This window comes from Balaenoptera physalus (assembly GCF_965194825.1).
Source record: "Balaenoptera physalus genome assembly, chromosome: 16".
Lineage (NCBI taxonomy): Eukaryota > Metazoa > Chordata > Mammalia > Artiodactyla > Balaenopteridae > Balaenoptera > Balaenoptera physalus.
In genome coordinates, this window is record NC_138898.1 from 88711796 (window position 1) to 88733875 (window position 22080).

Sequence of the window (22080 nt, forward strand, 5' to 3'; positions counted from 1 at the left end):
TCTGCTTGAAGTGCTCTTCCGCCGGGTGGTAACCACGGCTCACTTCCTCACTTCATTTAGACCACACTATTATCCCCATCACTCTATCCCTTTCTCTGTTTTATTTTTCATCTCTGTGTGTGTGTGTGTGTGTGTTTGCAGAACACTTCCTGTCTAGGCCAGTATTTTAGTTGGTTAATTAGTTCACCAGTCATTGACTTCCCAATAAAACATAAGCTTCATGAGAACAGGGACAGTCTATACCGTTTTGGCTCCAATTCCTAGAACAGTGCCTAGCATACAGGAAGCCCTCCGAAAATGTGTTGCATGAATGACTTGCCAAAGGCAACGGATGCAAATAAATGCATATCCAGGAGATTTCCACGGCTGCCCGCTTCACGCTTCACGCCCTGGAGTTGAAAACTCCAGGGAGACAGCAACACCTCCTCACGGGGTTGAGAGGCTCTCAGTTTCTTTCGTCCTCCCGCCTAGTGGGGGAGTCAAGACTCAGCGGGCCGTGAGGCGGGATGGAGGAGCGGACAGGCGTCCCTCTCTATGGTGTTACTCCCCAGACCCCTCCTCCCTATCACCCGGCGTGCCTCTATGGTTCTTCCTGTCATTAGTCGGGAGGGGGCGCTGTGCGCAGGCGCGAGGTGACGCCGCGGAAGGGCCGGAAGGAGCGCAGCGGCGGCCTCGGCTGCGGCTACGAAGCTGTCGCGGCTGCTCCTGCTGACTAGAAGCTGCGGCGACAAAAGTCGCCGAGCCCGTCTCGAGAGCCGGCGAGTTGAGTGGCGAGTAAGTGTCGGCCGCGGGGCGCGCCAGCTACTCGGCAGGCTCTGTGAGGCTAGTGGCGTCTCCGCCCGGCGCCTCCATTGAGCCCGGGGGTGGGGGTGGGGGTGGGGATGGGGGCGGGGGCTCGTTTGTGAGGGGCGGCGGGGGGCGCTGGCTGGGCTCAGCCGCGGCCCCGACACGAGCGAGCCCGGGACCGCGCGGGGCGCCGCCTAGCGCCGAGCGGCCGGAGCAGCGGGGCTAGTGGCCGAGAGGGAGCGATAGAGGCGCGGGCGGCCGGCGGACCCTCAGCCGCTCCCGCCACTTCGGGAAGTTTCGCGGGCCGGTAGCGCCGAAAGACCGAGTTTCCTCGGCGGCGCCTCACGGGAGGCGGTGGCCGTGGAGCAGAGCGCGGCCGGGGGCGCGCGGGGAGGCGACACGCCGTGAGTTTGCACTCCGACGCCCTGGTCCGGGCAGGGGGTGGCGGGGGGCTGACGGGCCGCGGTCCCAAACCCTCCCGACTCGGCTCTGGAGGAGCGTCTTCCCGAAAAGGCGGCCACTGCTGCCCAGCCCTCGTGAGGCCTCCCCGAGTGTGTCAGAACCCTGGGCAGCGCGGGGAACGCGAACCCGACAAATGTGCCCGGAGCGCCGAGCGGCGAACGAGGCCGATCTTCCCGCGTGAGATGTGGCCTGAATACCGTGTGGGACGGTTGTCGAAAACTTCGGGCCGCTTCAGTCCCGTGACCAAGCTCACTGAGTGCCTGCAGGGTCCCGGTGATGTCCGCTGGGCAGGGTTCCGACATCAGCGAGCCGAGGGCTCTGTAAAGAACTCGGATGCGTCGTGATAAGCTCCTGGGTAGGGTTGTCCCAGGCTTTTTTATTTTTTTATTTTTATTTATTTACTTATTTTTGGCTGCGCAGGGGCTTTCTCTAGTCGCGGCGAGCGGGGGCTACTCTTTGTTGCGGTGCGCGGGCTTCTCATTGCGGTGGCTTCTCTTGTTGCGGAGCACGGGCTCCAGGTGCGCGGGCTCAGTAGTTGTGGCTCGCAGGCTCTAGAGCACAGGCTCAGTAGTTGTGGCGCGCGGGCTTAGTTGCTCCGCGGCATGTGGGATCTTCCCGGACCAGGGCTCAAACCCGTGTCCCCTTGCATTGGCAGGTGGATTCTTAACCACTGCGCCACCAGGGAAGTCCCTGTCCTAGGCTTTTTGATGCAAAGAGAAGATGACTTACCCTGCTGAGAGAGGGCTGGGCAGACTTTAGTATGCTGGCCTTCTGGAAGACGGCTAGGAAATGGCCTTGCTTCGTTGGTGTTTTGTAGAAGTAATTTATTGCGGCTGGGGGGTAGGGAGTGGTTGAATTTAAGGAAATATTTGGAGAGCCTGGGGCCAGATTTTGGACCTCCCCATAAACTTAAATAAAGGCTTTAGATTTTTCTCCTGAAGGCAGGCCGCAGCTAATAAAAGAGAAGCCTTGCAGCCCCTTTGGAGAAGTCTTTTAAAGGAAGTTGAGATGTGAGTCTGGGAGACAAAGTTTATGAAACAGGATAGATGAGAGAGCCTGTGTTTGCTAATTCTGATAGCTCCTGTTTAATGAAGGTTCACTATATTCTAGGCTATGGTTAAGATCTTTCCGGACATCTGTCTTTAGCCAGATACTATTCTAAGGATTTTCCATATATTAACTCTTTGACTCCTCAGTGCTGTGGATTTTGTCATTATTCTTATTTTAAAGAGGAAGGAAGGGAGGTGCTGAAAAATAACTTACCTAGTTGCAAAGCTTGTAAGGGTCAGAGCTGGGACTTGAACCCAGTTTGGCTCCAGAGTTCATGCTCCTAATTATCCTGCTATATCTGTGAACTTCTTGTTTGTTCAAGAAGTTCTTCTGGAGTATTTACTTTTGCCTGGCTGTGTGCTATGTCCTGAGGCTATGGGAATGAACGTTTTTTAGCAGAGGAGATAGATATTAATCATAGCTTCCTAAATTGTAGATTATCATTGTGGTGAGTGCTTTGAAGGAGTGAGAGGTGTGTGAACAAACACTGGGGTTAGTCCAGAAAGGTTTTTCTCTGAGGAGGTGACATTTAAGATGAGGAACTGAAGGATGAATACAGTTAATTTGGTCAAAGAGAGGCAGTGAAGAAGAGTAACCCAGCCAGAGAGAAGAGCCTGAAGTGGAAGGCAGAAGCATGGAATGTTGAAGGATCTAAACCATGGTCTCTGCAGATTAGTGAATAGGGGGAAGAGGTATGAGGTGGGGCTAGCTATGTCAGCAAGGGCCATATGAGGCAGTGTTTCACAGGCCATGGTAAGGATTTTGGTTCTAACATGATGAGATCTGTGGTTTTTAAAAAAAAAAAAAACTCAATGCTATATGAAAATTTATCATAGAGTGTAAGCTGTAGACAGTATTGGGATAGAAGGGACAGGATATCACGAGTTCACAGGATATCACGAGTTCACAGTATCAACTGTAAAAATATCATTGAAAACATTGATTTCTCCCCTTGGTGGATGAGGATATGCTTGCTCATTCATCCCAGTTTCTTTTCTTTTCTTTATTTTTTTTTTAACATCTTTATTGGAGTGTAGTTGCTTTACAATGTTGTATTAGTTTCTGCTGTATAACAAAGTGAATCAGCTATATGTATACATATATCCCCATATCTCCTCCCTCTTTCGTCTCCCTCCCACCCTCCCTATCCCACCCCCTAGGCGGTCACAAAGCCCTGAGCTGATCTCCCCGTGCGATGCGGCTGCTTCCCACTAGCTATCTATTTTATGTTTGGTAGTGTATATATGTTCATGCCACTCTCTCACTTCGTCCCAGCTTACCCTTCCCCCTCCCCATGTCCTCAAGTCCATTCTCTATGTCTGTGTCTTTATTCCTGTCCTGCCCCTAGGTTCATTAGAACCTTTTTTTTTTTTTTTAGATTCCATATATATGTGTTAGCATATGGTATTTGTTTTTCTTTTTCTGACTTACTTCACTCTGTATGACAGACTCTAGATCCATCCACGTCACTACAAATAACTCAATTTCGTTTCCTTTTATGGCTAAGTAATATTCCATTGTATATATGTGCCATATCTCCTTTATCCGTTTATGTGTTGATGGACACTTAGGTTGCTTCCACATCCCAGTTTCTGAGCCAATTTTCAGTTGACAGTTGAGGAAAAATCTCAATGTTATATATTAAACTCTGTAGCTTCCCCACTGAAAATTTTGAATAATTTTTGGTTTAAAACCTTTTGTATTGTAGAAAGATACTGATAGCAGGATTTTTAGAGCTCTTTTAAACTGCTTAAACTCCAGACTAATTGTTTGCATATTATCTGTAATTATGGATGCTATTTTGCCTTAGTTTTTTCATTTTGTTTATGTATTGAAATTAATATGCATTGCATTTTCTTATTCTGAACTCATCAGCTTCCTTGTTCTTTCTTAATAATATCACCATTCTCCAGTCACCTGATCTCAACATCGAGGTCAACTTTGACTACTTGTTTCCTCATGCCCTTCATGGCCAATTACATACAAAAATCCCATTGAATCTAACCTCTGTGGTCAGTATCTTGTATCTTTTTCTCCCTCTGCTTACTGTTACCTTTAGTTCAGACTTCACTGGCTCTTGCTTCCTGGGTTTCCTGCCACTAGATTACACATTGCAGCTAGGTTGATTTTCCTAAAGCACAACTCTTTGCATTGCTTCCCATTGGTCAGAAAATAAACTTAGAGCTCTGCTTCACTTACCTGTTAGCAAACCACCTCCAAGCCTGGTGAGTTAGTATAACGGTTTTATTTGTTGGCAGTTTTTTGAGTCAAGAAATTGGGAAGGGCTCACCTGGGCCTTCCCCCCCCCCCCCACATGCTGTCAGCCAAGGTGGCTGGGACTGGAGGATATACTTCCAAAATGGCTTCTTTATTCATACGCCTTGTCTGAGACTGCTGGAAGACTGGGTTCAGCTGCCCTTTCCCTCTTCATGTAGTGTCAGGGCTTTCCATGTGGCCTCTCCGTCAGGGTAGTCAGACTTCTTACATGGTGACTATGGGTTTCAAGAGCCCTAGATGGAAGTGCTGTTCTCTTAAAACTAAGCCTGGAACTGGCAGAGCATTAAGTTTAGCTTAAATATTGCTGTCTCCACTAAGCCTACCCTGACTACTTGCCCTCTCTCAACTGGAATAGTCTCTGTATTGCACTAATGGGTTTATACTTTGTAGTATACTTAATTGTGTGCATATTTTCTCTCACTGATGGAAGTTCTTTGAGGCAAGATCCATGTTGGATTTTCTTTGTGTTCCCCATGATGCATAACACAAGTTCTTTTATACCATGTGGTGAGCCTGCAATAAACATTTGCCAAACTCTTTTAATGTTATTTTAATTTTAAATGTTAATGTAAATAATACCAATTTAGTATATAAAAATATAAGGAAGCAAAAAATGTAAACCTATTACTTAGAAATAACCATTATTAACTTTTCTGTGTTAATTTAATATTGATTACATAGTAGTACAGGATTACAAAGAATGGCTAGCCAAATGTTAAGACGAGAAACGAGTATTTGAATTAAAAGCAATAATCATTTATAGACACTTAAAAAAATATGCTAGGAAGAGGTTTTGTGGGTGCTGATATGACATGGGCATGTCAGCTTCTCTCAGCCTGTCCTGGCTCTTCTTTGCCCACCTTTCCCTAGAACATTCAAAGAGTTAACCCACTAAATTTGAAACATCCTTTATTACCCCAAAATCAGTGTTGCATAAGTGATGGGCATATTTTTGGAGATTACTCTGGAAAACAGGAACACCACAAAACCCCAGGATCATACAGTATTATATTAGGAGCATCTGGAAGGAGAAGTGGAGAAGTGACATGAATAGAAGAATTGAGAAGAAAATGATTTGTTAAGAGACAGAGCCAAGGACCCTGGTCACAAGGAAGCAAAGATGCAATTTCGGAAATAATAAAATTGTGTGAGAGAACCATGGGTGATTCCCATCTTTTCCCGACTTTGTTCTCCAAATTTTGTTCCTTTGTTCTCCAAATTTTCTATAATGGTGTAATACTTTATAACTGAAGAAAATCATGATAAACTTGTTGTTGTCATGTAAGCCATGTTCCTTGACTCTGGTTGTATATGGCTATGATGAAGAGCTCCAGTCTCTGGCAGAAGAGTATGTTTTTGGAGCCACTCATTCATTCAACAACTGTGAGACTCTGGAAGTACAGTTATGAGTAAGACATAGTCAAGGGCATATGGAGAAAACAAAATGCGAACTCCTTCTCATCATGTGTTGATTCATTCATACAAGGAAGTGAAGGGGATAAAAAAAAAGATCATTAGGACAGTTGTGGGAGGTGGAAGAGAACCTCCCATAGAAGAATGGTCATCCAATTTTCTTAAATTCTTATAGTATTACTACATAAGATTCTCCACTAGTAATGAAGTGATGAAATATCTCCTAATTTTAGGTTCTAATTTGGAAGCATTAATTGGTATATTTGACTATAGAGTATAATCATAAATGTGTAAATGATTATTTGTATAATTAAAAGCAAGAGGTAAGAACTGAAATATTCTTTTTTGGGTGGCATTTCCTATTTCTGAACTCCACTTTGGTGTCTGATCAATAAGCTAAAAGACATACATAGCTTCTGGCCACTTCCAAAGGGAAAACGAAGTTTCTTATAGAAGGAAGTAGAAGTTTTACTGTGAATAGTTGTAATACTAATGAAAAGTACCTTGGAAGAGGAGAATAAAGTTCTCTCTCCACCCCCCTCCCCCCGTTTGGTTGTATTATCAACATATTATTAATAAACACTGTGCATCTGCTGTTTCCATTTCACAGGTAATAATAATAGTCATAATGTGACACTTGCTATTTGCCAGTCATTATGCTAAACACTTTATATACGTTTAATTCAATTAATTTTAAAACAACTGTTTTAAACTGTCATTTTAAAACAAATGACAAAACAACTGTATTGTCATTTTACAAATAAAGGAATTAGGCTCAAGAGATTAAGCAGTTTATGCATAGTCACTGATTCACTAATTGGTGAAACCATGGTTCATACTTAGGCAATCTGCTCTGAGCCCAGATGAGAGGACTGAATGTCAGGGAGTTAAATGACCTTTACAGAGAAGCTAGTCAGGAGTAGAAATTTCATCATCAGACTTCTTTTTTCACTGCAGCTTGGGGCCACTGTACTTGCCATTCATGAGGAATCTTGCTTTTAAAGCATCACTAGTAATCTGCTTAACTACAAGCTTGACAGTCTAACTAAATTAGATATAAAATAAATCACATTTTCCTTTGATTTCCAGTGTAAAATTGAAGGAACCTAGTTATGGTAAAAGAAGAAATAAGCTTGGTTTTTGGAATTAAGTGTTCAAAATGCTTTTTTTTTTTAATTAATTTTTGGCTGCGTTCGTTGGGTCTTCGTTGCTGCACGGGGGCTTTCTCTAGTTGCAGCGAGCAGGGGCTTCTCTTGTTGCAGAGCATAGGCTCTAGGCGCCCAGGCTTCAGTAGTTGTGGCACGTGGGCTCAGTAGTTGTGGCTCACGGGTCCTAGAGCACAGGCTCAGTAGTTGTGGCGCACGGGCTTGGTTGCTCCGCGGCATGTGGGATCCTCCCGGACCAGGTCTCAAACCCGTGTCCCCTGCATTGGCAGGCGGGTTCTTAACCACTGCGCCACCAGGGAAGTCCCAAAATGCTTTTTAAAAATTGTATTTGATGGGACTTCCCTGGTGGTCCAGTGGCTAAGTCTCCATGCTCCCATTGCAGGGGGCCCAGGTTCGATCCCTGGTCAGGGAACTAGATCCTGCGTGCCGCAACTAAGACCCGGCACGGCCAATTAAATAAATAAACATTTTTTTTTAAAAATTGTATTTGAAAGAAAAGTACTTGAATAGGTGCAGTTGAAATTTGATACCAGAGCTCTTTCCATTATACCGTGCTATTTATAAATATCAATAACATCATTATTGTTCTTTCAAGTAAGATACTTAAACTTATGCTTGGATTTATAATTTTTAAACATTGAGATACTTTTTTTTTTTTTTTTTTAATAAATTTATTTATTTATTTATTTATTTATTTTTGGCTGTGTTGGGTCTTCATTTCTGTGTGAGGGCTTTCTCCAATTGCGGCAAGCGGGGGCCACTCTTCATCGCGGTGTGCGGGCCTCTCACTGTCGCGGCCTCCCCCGCTGCGGAGCACAGGCTCCAGACGCGCAGGCTCAGCAGTTGTGGCTCACGGGCCCAGTTGCTCCGTGGCATGTGGGATCCCCCCGGACCAGGGCTCGAACCCATGTCCCCTGCCTTGGCAGGCAGACTCCCAACCACTGCGCCACCAGGGAAGCCCTGAGATACTTTTGTTCAGTTATACATACCAGAAAGTTATGTTGTAATACTTAAACATAGTTTTGATATAAAATTTTATAGTATCTTAATTTGGAAAAATGATGACATCATTTGATTATCTCTTTATAGACATCATATAATAAGCCAGGGTCTGCGGCCCACCTCCTCTGAAGTACATGATTTCTCACAGGAAGGCAAAGAAAATTGAGATTTTCTTAGGAAGAAAAACCTTGAGTGGGTAGGTTACAGATAGGATCTTGGAACTAAAAAGCCACTGTAGCAGTTATAATTGTCCCCCATTGGTTCTTACTTATTGATTTTCATTCTTTTTTTAAAAAAAATTTTTTTTTATTTATTTATTTATTTATTTATTTATGGCTGTGTTGGGTCTTCGTTTCTGTGTGAGGGCTTTCTCTAGTTGCGGCAAGTGGGGACCACTCTTCATCGCGGTGCGCGGGCCTCTCACTATCGTGGCCTCTCTTGTTGCGGAGCCCAGGCTCCAGACGCGCAGGCTCAGCAATTGTGGCTCACGGGCTTAGTCGCTCCGTGGCATGTGAGATCTTCCCAGACCAGGGCTCGAACCCGTGTCCCCTGCATTGGCAGGCAGATTCTCAACCACTGCGCCACCAGGGAAGCCCCGATTTTCATTCTTGTGATGTCCGTCAGAGTAAAGCAAGAAAATGGTTCCAAAATCAAACTACAGAAAGAAATAAAAGCAATAATTCTCTCCTCTTGACCCCCCAAATACTGTTTCACAGAGGCAACCACTCTTTTTTCCCCTTAGGGTGACTTTTTTCCCTTTAAGTTTTCCATTGTTAAATACAACACACACACAAAGAAATTTCACCCCAAACAGCTAAGTTTCGGCCTATGCCTAAACTTTATCTAAATGGAGGCATTCAGTATATATTCTTTTATGTCTGAATTCCTTCACCCATCCATTATGGGTTTTTTTTGTTTTGTTTTGTTTTTTAAAGGAACCATTTTGAGATATGTCAGAGCACACGGTTCTTTTTTTTGTTTTTTTTTTAAATTTTATTTATTTATGGCTGTGTTGGGTCTTCGTTTCTGTGCGAGGGCTTTCTCTAGTTGCGGCAAGTGGGGGCCACTCTTCATCGCGGTGCGCGGGCCTCTCACTATCGTGGCCTCTCTTGTTGCGGAGCACAGGCTCCAGACGCGCAGGCTCAGTAGTTGTGGCTCACGGGCCCAGTTGCTCCGTGGCATGTGGGATCTTCCCGGACCAGGGCTCGAACCCGTGTCCCCTGCATTGGCAGGCGGATTCTCAACCACTGCACCACCAGGGAAGCCCCCATTATGTTTTAAGATCCATTCATATTGTGTGTGACTGTAATGGCTTGATTCTTGATGCTGTGTATGTTTCAATTGTATGAGCATACTTCAGTGTATTTGTCCATTCCATCATTGATATGAGTCCTTTTCAGTTTTTGGCTGTTAGGAATAGTGCTGCTGTGAACATTCTTGTGCATAGACCTGGTGCGTATAAGTGTACATTTCTGTAGTACAGATTTTACAGTGAATTGTTGAGTCTTCCAGGATTTATATTTTCCACTATAAATGATAAAGTATCAAGGATTCTTTTTTGCACAGTTGTGGTACCAATTTCCTCTCCTACCAATAGTACTTAAAAGTCCCCATTGCTCCAAATCCTCAGCAACACTTGGTCATCAATTTTCAGGCTTCTAGCAATCCTTATGGGTATGCAGTATCTCATGGGAGTTTTTTGCCTTTTACAAAAAAAACAATATATAAAACATGTATGGCTTAATGAATTATTATAAGGTGATTATATGTACTACTTAGGTCAAGAAGTAGATCATCCCCAAGCCTCCTCTATGCATGCTGTCCTGAGCATAATTCATTCCTTCCCCCTGAAATTAACCATTAGTCTGATCATTTTCTTGTATTTCTTTATGGTGTTTTCACCTGAGTGCATCCCTATTAGGGTTCCTCTTCCATTCCTTTTCTTTTTCCTTATAATTTATCTGTTGTTGAACCTGAATCATTTGACCTGTTAGTTTCCCAGAGCCTAGATAGGTGTTTGTCAGGCTTAAAAAAAAATCATTCCTCCCTGGAGAGCCTTTTTAGACATTTTTTTCTGATTCTCCCCCATTAAATACTAAAGAATAAGATTTTGTTGGGTGGGATTGAATTTGGGAGGATGACAAACCATTGTAATATATAAGATCTTTTTACCCCCTTGCAAAATTGCCCCCATTGAGAATACCTGATCTAGATGGCATAATTAACGGTGTAATTCAAAAATTTCGTTTTTCAGATAGCCTCTATTCTAAAAATTAGGCTGTGTCCAGTTCTGATTGTCTCTGTCAAGACAGTAGATAGTGTTCTTTCCTCAGCAGGCAGTTATGTCTTATTGTCTCTATGATGTTAGCAGTCAATGATATTCAATGTCTAGGTCCAGTAATTTTTTTTTTTTTTTCCACTTGTGGGATCTTAGTTCCCCAACCAGGGATTGAACCTGGGCCACCGGAATGAAAGTGCCAAGTCCTAACCACTGGAATGCCAGGGAATTCCAAGGCCCAGTAAATTACTGAGGATTGCAAAATGGTGATATTTTAATTGAATTTTTAAATTAATACTAGAATAATTTTATAAAGAAATGATTTCCTCATCTACTATTTGGTTATCCAGTGATATAGTTTATATAGAAAAGGCAAGAAAATGCCTGATTCTTTGCCTTTGTTTTACCAGTTTTAAAGATAATGTATTGGTTGACTATCATCTTTTGAAAATGACCTTTTAAAAAAATTATGAACACTTTCATTTATACATTTTCCTAAGATGTTTGTACCATATCAATTATTATCTTTACTGAAGTTCAAAATGTTCAAAATGTTCCACCTTTTGCCAGTGGAAGCCTCTTCAGGAATTTATTCTGACAGGATTCAGTCTTTGATAAGTAGTCTTTGATAGCTTCTTTGATATGTGATATGACAAGATGTTCCATGTTCATTTTGTATGATTCCTGCCCCAGACTTGGAATTAGTAATTTGAATATCTTATTTGGGAAAATGTCTATTTAGGTCCTTTGCCCATTTTTTAAAATTGGATTATTTGGGTTTTTTGCCATTGATCTCTGTGAGTTCTTTATATATTCTGGGTTTTAGCACCGTATTAGGGGTTATGATTTGCAGATATTTTCACCTATTCCATAGGTTGCTGTAATTGAGTTTTTAATTTTCCTTTTTTTATATATATATATAAATTTATTTATTTATTTATGGCTGCTTTGGGTCTTCATTGCTGTATGAGGGCTTTCTCTAGTTGTGGTGAGTGGGGCTACTCTTCATTGCAGTGCACAGGCCTCTCGCTGCGGTGGCCTCTCTCGTTGTGGAGCACAGGCTATAGGCACGCGGGCTTCAGTAGTTGCGCACGTGGGCTTAGTTGCTGCCCGGCATGTGGGATGTTCCCGGACCAGGGCTCGATCCTGAGTCCCCTGCATTGGCAGGCAGATTCTTAACCACTGCGCCACCAGGGAAGCCCTGATTTTACTTCTTGAAAAATGTTTTTTAGTTCCTTATTTTGTTTAATTTTTCTGGTTTAATTTTACTTTTTTAAAATATACATCCCATCTGTTCTTTGATCCTTTGCTGATGTTTTGTATGTTCTTTTGCAGTAATAGTTTTTTTAATTTCCATTTTTTCTCTTCTGTTAGGTTTTTATTTATTTGTTTATTTATTTTATATAAGCTGCTATAGATACACGTCTTTATTTTACTTTATTTTATTTTTTTGACTGCACGGGGTCTTCATTGTTGTGTGTGGGCTTTCTCTAGTTGCGGCAAGCAGGGGCTACTCTTCGTTGCAGTGCGCGTGCTTCTCATTGTGGTGGCTTCTCTTGTTGCGAAGCACAGGCTCTAGGTGCGTGGGCTTCAGTGGTTGCAGCACGCGGCCTCAATAGCTGTGGCTCACGGGCTCTAGAGCACAGGCTCAGTAGTTGTGGTGCACAGGCTTAGTTGCTCCACGGCATGTGGGATCTTCCCAGACCAGGGCTCGAACCAATGCTCCCCTGCATTGGCAGGCAGATTCTTAATAACCACTGTGCCACCAGGGAAGTCCCATCCTGTTAGCTTTTTAGTTATTCTTTTTTCTTTTTATTTATTTATTTTTTATTATTTTGTTGTTGTTGTGCTGGGTCTTGGTTGCAGCAGGTGGGCTCCTTAGTTGCAGCTCGCCGGCTCCTTAGTTGCCGCTTGCCTGCTCTTTAGTTGCGGCACACGAGCTCCTTAGTTGTGGCACACAAACTCTTAGTCGCAGCATGCATGTGGGATCTAGTTCCCTGGCCAGGGATCGAACCTGGGCCCCCTGCATTGGGAGTGCGGAGTCTTAACCAGTGTGCCACCAGGGAAGTCCCCTTATTTTTCTTTTTCTTTCTTTTTAATTTATTTTATTTATTTATTTTTTGGCTCATTGGGTCTTCATTGCTGTGCACGGGTTTTCTCTAGTTGTGGCAAGCGGGGAGCTTCTCTTGTTGCGGAGCATGGTCTCTAGGCACGCAGGCTTCAGTAGTTGTGGCACGCGGGCCCTAGAGCACAGGCTCAGTTGTTGTGGCGCATGGGCTTAGTTGCTCCACAGCATGTGAGATCTTCCCAGACCAGGACTTGAAGCCATGTCCCCTGCATTGGCAGGCAGATTCTTAACCACTGTGCCACCAGGGAAGCCCCTATTTTTCTTTTTAGTGGTGTTTTCATAATAAGCTTAGAATGCTACCTTGACCAGGTATGTGGGAAGAGTTTTGATATTCCCTTATTCTTAATTTTCTTTTTTTTTCTTTTTCAGACTCTTTGGAACAGGTAGTCACCATGTTTAGATATTAGCAAGCACATAGGTGTATGTCTGCATTGGAAAATGGCAGAGGGAAACAACAATGAAGAGGTAATTCACTTGAACAACTTCCACTGCCACCGGGGACGAGGTAAGTGTTCTCACTTTCTCTCTTTCATCATTGCTTTTTCCCTTAGTGTTACAGTTATATTGTCTTTGAAATGAATCTGTTCTGCACCATGTAAAACCCAGAGACGTTTCGTTTTTAGATCTCAGGACATCAGGTTTAAACAGACTCATCAGACTAGAATTTTGTGTCAAATGGTGATTCCTGCTGGCATGAATGAAGTTTAAGAATCTTCTATCACAAGTAGGTTAGATCCTAAGGGGTAGGAGTATGGGAACTGTGGTAGTTCCTCAGTTTTTGAAGGAATGCTGACTGCAGAGGAGTGCTCCTCCAGACCTGTACATTCTGAAAGTACTGAATCTGCTGCTAAGCACTTCTGGTCCCTCATACAACACTTAATTTCGTTTTTGCCAGAAGATTCTGGTTTAGCCTTACAAGGAATTTTAGGACGTGTATTCTTTGACTTTACAGTTTAAAATTGGGGGAAATTCATTGATTCATAAAGGGAAGGGAGCCTACATTTCTCTAAGATTCTTAAATGCACATGAAATTTCTTATCAGATCATAATTCACAGTTACATCTAGACTAAAAGGAAAAACGTTATGCTGATGAGTAGGAAAAGATCATAAGTATAAATTCCATGGAAAAAGTTATACCATTTCTTGTGTGTTTTCCCGTTGATAATATTTTGTGCTTATGAAGAAGTTTTTTTTTTTTCCAGCAGAAGGTAAATTATATATATATGGCTTTCAGATCATTTAAAATTGAGCAAATTTTATTAAGGAAATAAATTGATAAACCATTAGCCAGACTCATCAAGCAAAAAAGGGAGAAGACTCAAAATCAATAGCATTAGAAATGAAAAAGGAGAAGTAACAACTGACACTGCAGAAATACAAAGGATCATGAGAGATTACTACAAGCAGCTATATGCCAATAAAATGGACAAACTGGAAGAACTGGACAAATTCTTAGAAAAGCACAACCTTCTGAGACTGAACCAGGAAGAGATAGAAAATATAAACAGACTAATCACAATCACTGAAATTGAGACTGTGATTAAAAAACTTCCAAAAAACAAAAGCCCAGGACAAGATGGCTTCACAGGCGAATTCTATCAAACATTTAGAGAAGAGCTAACACCTATCCTTCTCAAACTCTTCCAAAATATAGCAGAGGGAGGAACACTCCCAAACTCATTCTAAGAGGCCACCATCACCCTGATACCAAAACCAGACAAAGATGTCACAAAGAAAGAAAACTACAGGCCAATATCACTGATGAACATAGATGCAAAAATCCTCAACAAAATACTAGCAAACAATCCAACAGCACATTAAAAGGATCATACACCATGGTCAAGTGGGGTTTATCCCAGGAATGCAAGGATTGTTCAATATATGCAAATCAATCAATGTGATACACCATATTAACAAATTGAAGGATAAAAACCATACGATCATCTCAATAGATGCAGAAAAAGCTTTCGACAAAATTCAACACCCATTTATGATAAAAACCCTCCAGAAAGTAAGCATAGAGGGAACTTACCTCAACATAATAAAGGCCATATATGACAGTCCCACAGCCAACCTTGTTCTCAATGGTGAAAAACTGAAACCATTTCCACTAAGATCAGGAACAAAACAAGGTTACCCACTCTCACCACTGTTATTCAACATAGTTTTGGAAGTTTTAGCCACAGCAATCAAAGAAGAAAAAGAAATAAAAGGAATCCAAATCGGAAAAGAAGAAGTAAAGCTGTCACTGTTTGCAGATGACATGATACTATACATAGAGAATCCTAAAACTGCTACCAGAAAACTACTAGAGCTAATCAATGAATTTGGTAAAGTAGCAGGATACAAAATTAATGCACAGAAATTTCTTGCATTCCTATACACTAATGATGAAAAATCTGAAAGAGAAATTAAGGAAACACTCCCATTTACCATTGCAACCAAAAGAATAAAATATCTAGGAATAAACCTACCTAAGGAGACAAAAGACCTGTATGCAGAAAACTATAAGACACTGATGAAAGAAATTAAAGATGCTACAAACACATGGAGAGATATACCGTGTTCTTGGATTGGAAGAAACAACATTGTGAAAATGATTGTACTACCCAAAGCAATATACAGATTCAATGCAATCTCTATCAAACTACCAGTGGCATTTTTCACAGAACTAGAACAAAAAATCTTAAAATTTGTATGGATACACAAAAGACCCCAAATAGCCAAAGCAATCTTGAGAAAGAAAAACAGAGCTGGAGGTATCAGGCTCCCTGACTTCAGACTATACTACAAAGCTGCAGTAATCAAGACAGTATGGTACTGGCACAAAAACAGAAATACAGATCAATGGAACAGGATAGAAAGCCCAGAGATAAACCCACACACATATGGTCACCTTATTTTTGATAAAGGAGGCAAGAATATACAGTGGAACAAAGACAGCCTCTTCAATAAGTGGTGCTGGGAAAACTGGACAGCTACGTGTAAAAGAATGAAATTAGAACACTCCCTAACACCATGCACAAAAATAAACTCAAAATGGATTAAAGACCTAAATGTAAGGCCAGACACTATAAAGCTCTTAGAGGAAAACATAGGCAGAACACTCTATGATATAAATCACAGCAAGATCCTTTTTGACCCACCTCTTAGAGAAATGGAAATAAAAACAAAAATAAACAGATGGGACCTAATGAAACTTAAAAGCTTTTGCACAGCAAAGGAAACCATAAACAAGACGAAAAGACAACCCTCAGAATGGGAGAAAATATTTGCAAATGAAGCAACTAACAAAGGATTAATCTCCAAAATTTACAAGCGGCTTGTGCAGCTCAATATCAAAAAAACAAACAACCCAATCCAAAAATAGGCAGAAGACCTAAATAGACATTTCTCCAAAGAAGATATACAGATAGCCAACAAACACATGAGAGAATGCTCAACATCACTAATCATCAGAGAAATGCAAATCAAAACTACAATGAGGTGTCACTTCACACCAGTCAGAATGGCCATCCTCAAAAAATCCACAAGCAATAAATGCTGGAGAGGGTGTGGAGAAAAGGGAACCCTCTTGCACTGTTGGTGGGAATGTAAAATGATACAGCCACTATGGAGAACAGTATGGAGGTTCCTTAAAAAACTAAAAAGAGAGCTACCATACGACCCAACAATCCCACTACTGGGCATATACCCTGAGAAAACCATAATTCAAAAAGAGTCATGTACCACAATATTCATTGCAGCTCTATTTACAATAGCCAGGACATGGAAGCAACTTAAGTGTCCATTGACAGATGAATGGATAAAGAAGATGTGGCACATATATACAATGGAATATTACTCAGCCATAAAAAGAAATGAAATTGAGTTATTTGTAGTGAGGTGGATGGACCTAGAGTCTGTCATAGAGTGAAGTAAGTCAGAAAGAGAAAAACAAATACCGTATGCTAACACATATATATGCAATCTAAAAAAAAAAATGGTTATGAAGAACCTAGGGGCAGGACAGGAATAAAGATGCAGATGTAGAGAATGGACTTGAGGACATGGGGAGGGGGAAGGGTAAGCTGGGACGAAGTGAGAGAGTGGCATGGACTAATATATACTACCAAAGTAAAATAGATAGCTAGTGGGAAGCAGCCGCATAGCACAGGGAGATCAGCTTGGTGCTTTGTGACCACCCAGAAGGGTGGGATGGGGAGGGTGGGAGGGAGGAGAGATGGGGATATATGTATATGTATAGCTGATTCACTTTGTTATAGGGCAGAAACTAACACACCATTGTAAAGCAATTATACTCCAATAAAGATGTTTTAAATAAATAAGCAAACAAGCATATATTGAATGTTGCACCCAATGTGTTTACCAAAATTGACATTTTGAGCCACAAAACAAGTTTCAAGTTCCTGCACTGCTGGTGGGAGTGTAAATCGGCACAGACAATTTGGAAAGTTAGTTGGCATTGTCCACTAAAATTGAACATACGTTTTCCCTGTGGCTCAGCACTTCTCTTAGAATGTACCCAACTGAAATGAGTCTATCAAGATACATATACAAGAACGTTCATAACAGCATTATCGAAAACAGGCAAGACTGGAACCAACCCAAATGTCTGTCAACAGAAGAATAAGTAACTTATGATATATTCATATAGTAAATTACATACAGCAAAGAAAGCTACATACTGTAACATGCAACAACACGGATATATCTCAGACATGTTACTTGCAAGGAAGCCAGAATCGAAAGGATGTATTTTCAGGAACTAATGTGAGTAGTTTAGGCTACTAATGTGCAAGAAATGTATTTACGAACCTTTGTGATGGTCATACGGGTATGGGCCTTTTGTGTTAATTCATAGCCTTTGCTCTGTTATACTTTAAAATTTTAAAGTATATTTTTAAAAGCTAATGTGTTTATATGTGGTATATTGGGGAGTATCTTGTCAACCATTGGGCTTCACTGTAAGGTGATAGGTTTAAAACCAGCTTTTTCTCTGGGTGCCCCACGGTTGTTGTCTGTGTCTTTTTCTTGGGCCAGTTCTTCCAGAGAGGAATCTACGGTGTCTTGAATGTGGAATCTAAGACTGTTTGCCAGCATTCAGGGAGCCAAGCGGCAGAAGGCAGCCAGGGTCTTACTCATTATGGCTGTTCCAGTGACACCCCTTTCCTCTCTTGGCCTGGTGTCTAGTGACTCTCTGCCTCAGTGGCTCTTCAGAATGGACCTCCACAGTGTGGGTCTTCTGGAATGGCTGAGTGAGAAGCTTGGCAAATCTTCTCCCCAAAATCAACGGTAAAATTAGACAGAATTGTCTAAAATAACCATTTAAAGACTGGAAATGACCAAAGGCATACAGTAATTGAGAACAGTTATTCAGGGAAATCTACGATTCTGCAACATGAATTATTCCACCTCTGATTGGCCGCCCCTGCTGCAGGCTGTGGGTTTGAGCCTTATCCACTCTTCTAGAGCTCTTGCCGTGTGTAAATCTGCTGTTTTCCAGAATTTTGTTTAAATCTCTTGCTGGCTATTATCTCCTTTTCTCTTCTTTGTGTACTTACGAGGTTATACTTTTTAAAAGTTCCTTTACTATCATTTTAGTAGGGTTTCAGCAGGTGATGGTGATAATCACTTGGATTCATTATGCAAGTTTAAGAGAAATCCTCTATAATGTACTTCCGTAGGCCCTCAGTTCAGTTGGTTGTTTCTGTGTAGGTAGCATTGGACTTAAAATCAGGCGACTTCACTGTGTGTCAAGTACTATAATAAACAAGCATTTTAGGTAATACAGCTATTTGAAGTAGGCAGTGTTGTTAGCCTTTCTTTAATGTTGAGGAAGTGGATGCCTAAAGAAGTAAATAATGGCATCGTATAGCTAGTATGTGGTAGAGCTGAGACTGGAATCCAGGCAGTCTGACCTTAGATCCCATGGATGTACCTGTTTTAAACTACTATCTTGGCATTACCACAGCCCTGTTACAGGAATGAAATGAGATAATTGGTTTTATATTGCTTTTCAAATTGTTAGATAACATAAAAATACATGAGGCATTAACCTTGAGAAAAATATTAGAGTTTTAATGGAGGAATTATTAATTTGTGTTATCCAGTAATTCATATCAAACGTGCTTTGTCTTCAAATGAATAAAAGGACTTGGAGACCTTTAACAGAATTATTACATCTATCAATAGATGGTTAGTTTAACTGTAGTTATATTTAAAAGGAAACAGGAAAGTTAAAGTGCTTATTGTCATAGATGATAAATGGGTGTTTGACCAAAACACTGAAATATGTTTGCGTAAGTGATACTTAAGATTTGTGTCTAAGGTGAGCAAATTTTAATATTTTAAATATTAAGTGAAAATTTTACTGTTTCTGAGTGAAAGTTTTTTCAGACCTATCAGTTTGAATAAAGCAGTGTTTTGTATTCCTTTGGAAGAATAGAGGTGAGATGGGAGGCCATGATTTCACTTTTAAGAAATGAGCAGTCAAGATTTTATCAACAGATTCCTCCAGTCTATTATAAGAAAAAGTTGATAATCTTGAGCGTAATAATTGTCAGGTTTTCTCTGGTGATTCCCAAAATGAATTATTGGCAAAGATCAGCATGGAAAAATGGCTCATTTTAATGCTTGGGTGCATGTGCTGCTTGAGGAGATAAGTTAACACTCCAATAGCTGTAAACTTGGCTTTAGGCTTGACCCTTTTCATGCTAAAGTTGAATTAAAGGACAATGTGATTATGCCCACCTCCTCCTAACAGTGTTCTCTGCCTACTTTTAGACTGGATCAGTCTCAGAGATGGACCCATCACCATATCTGACTCCTCTGATGAGGAAGGGGTTCCAATGCTGGTCACCCCAGCTCCTCAGCAGCATGATGAAGAGGACCTGGATGATGATGTCATCCTGGCGGAAGTGAGTTATCTAAAACTTACCGTGATGAGGCACATTGCAAGTTAATAATCTGATTCTTCAGCCACTCAGTAGTGGGTAGGGGCCTTGTAGAACAGCTGAGAGCACCTCTTGTGCTACACTTGTAGCACTACTTGTTTGCACTTGTTCTACATTTCTGAGAACAGCCTCTTTTATACCCTGCCTGATGTCCCCTTAGCTTAGAAGTCAGAAACCATATGTTTTGGTCTATTTCTGAACTTAACTTCTGCACTATTGCTTTGACTCTTTATGTACTAGTCCACAGTGTTGTAATTACTATGTCCTTATAATGTATCTTAATATCAGGTAGTGCCCATCTCCCCTTATTACTCTACATTTTTCAGACTCATCCAGGATATTTTGTGCTTATATTTTAATGCAAATTTTAAGATCAGCTTTTCTAATTTCAAAAGATAGGTAGATAGTTTGTTTAATTTAAAACATATTTTATTGTTATAGAACAATTTTTATAATATTGACCCTTTCTAACTAAGAACAAGTTTTGTCTTTCAGTCTAACCTTCTTTTATATTCCTCAGCCAGAGCATTTTGAATTTTTCTTACTATAGATCTTAAACTTTTTTTTTTTTAAACATCTTTATTGAAGTATAATTGCTTCACAGTGGTGTGTTAGTTTCTGCTTTATAACAAAGTGAATCAGCTACACATATACACACGTTCCCATATCTCCTCCCTCCCACATCTCCCTCCCTCCCACCCTCCCCATCCCACCCCCCCAGGCGGTCACAAAGCACCGAGCTGGTCTCCCTGTGCTATGTGGCTGCTTCCCACTAGCTATCTGTTTTACATTTGGTAGTGTATATATGTCCATGACACTCTCTCACCCTGTCACATCTCACCTCTCCCCCTCCCCATATCCTCAAGTCCATTCTTTAGTAGGTCTGTGTCTTTATTCTAGTCTTGCCACTAGGTTCTTCATGACCTTTTTTTTTTCCCTTAGATTCCATATATATGTGTTAGCATACTGTATTTGTTTTTCTCTTTCTGACTTACTTCACTCTGTATGACAGACTCTAACTCCATCCACCTCATTACAAATACCTCCATTTCATTTCTTTTTATGGCTGAGTAATATTCCATTGTATATATGTGCCACATCTTCTTTATCCATTCATCCGATGATGGACACTTAGGTTGCTTCCATGTCCTGGCTATTGTAAATAGAGCTGCAATGAACATTTTGGTACATGACTCTTTTTGAATTATGGTTTTCTCAGGGTATATGCCCAGTAGTGGGATTGCTGGGTCGTATGGTAGTTCTATTTTTAGTTTTTTAAGGAGCCTCCATACTGTTCTCCATAGTGGCTGTATCAATTTACATTCCCACCAACAGTGCAAGAGGGTTCCCTTTTCTCCACACCCTCTCCAGCATTTATTGTTTGTAGATTTTTTGATGATGGCCATTCTGACCGGTGTGAGATGATACCTCATTGTAGTTTTGATTTGCATTTCTCTAATGATTAATGATGTTGAGCATTCTTTCATGTATCTGTTGGCCATCTGTATATCTTCTTTGGAGAAATGTCTATTTAGGTCTTCTGCCCATTTTTGGATTGGGTTTTTTGTTTTTTTGTTATTGAGCTGCATGAGCTGCTTGTAAATCTTGGAGATTAATCCTTTGTCAGTTGCTTCATTTGCAAATATTTTCTCCCATTCTGAGGGTTGTCTTTTCGTCTTGTTTATGGTTTCCTTTGCTGTGCAAAAGCTTTTAAGTTTCATTAGGTCCCATTTGTTTATTTGTGTTTTTATTTCCATTTCTCTAGGAGGTGAGTCAAAAAGGATCTTGCTGTGATGTATGTCATAGAGTGTTCTGCCTATGTTTTCCTCTAAGAGTTTGATAGTGTCTGGCTTTACACTTAGGTCTTTAATCCATTTTGAGTTTATTTTTGTGTATGGTGTCAGGGAGTGTTCTAATTTCATACTTTTACATGTAGCTGTCCAATTTTCCCAGCACCACTTATTGAAGAGGCTGTCTTTTCTCCATTGTATATGCTTGCCTCCTTTATCAAAGATAAGGTGACCATATGTGTGTGGGTTTATCTCTGGGCTTTCTATCCTGTTCCATTGATCTATATTTCTGTTTTTGTGCCAGTACCAAACTGTCTTGATTACTGTAGCTTTGTAATATAGTCTGAAGTCAGGGAGGCTGATTCCTCCAGCTCCATTTTTCGTTCTCAAGATTGCTTTGGTTATTCGGGGTCTTTTGTGTCTCCATACAAATTGTGAAATTTTTTGTTCTAGTTCTGTGAAAAATGCCAGTGGTAGTTTGATAGGGATTGCATTGAATCTGTAGATTGCTTTGGGTAGTAGAGTCATTTTCACAATGTTGATTCTTCCAATCCAAGAACATGGTATATCTCTCCATCTATTTGTATCATCTTTAATTTCTTTCATCAGTGTCCTATAATTTTCTGCATACAGGTCTTTTGTCTCCTTAAGTAGGTTTATTCCTAGGTATTTTATTCTTTTTGTTGCAATGGTAAATGGGAGTGTTTTCTTAATTTCACTTTCAGATTTTTCATCATTAGTATATAGGAATGCAAGAGATTTCTGTGCATT

General features: G+C 41.0%; 1 protein-coding gene across 6 annotated transcripts in view; it reads left to right on the forward strand.

Annotated features, from left to right (window-relative positions):
• Positions 1-605: 605 nt before the first annotated feature.
• The window catches only part of RNF216 (ring finger protein 216), a 170269-nt gene continuing 148794 nt past the window's right edge, over positions 606-22080 (forward strand). For all 6 annotated transcript variants that reach the window (XM_082431537.1, XM_082431538.1, XM_082431539.1 and 3 more), the window contains exons 1-3: positions 606-774; positions 12932-13067; positions 19350-19483. In XM_082431537.1, coding sequence (XP_082287663.1) covers positions 13001-13067; positions 19350-19483 — 201 coding nt within the window. In that variant the 5' untranslated portion in view covers positions 606-774; positions 12932-13000. The remainder of the gene's footprint in view (positions 775-12931; positions 13068-19349; positions 19484-22080) is intronic.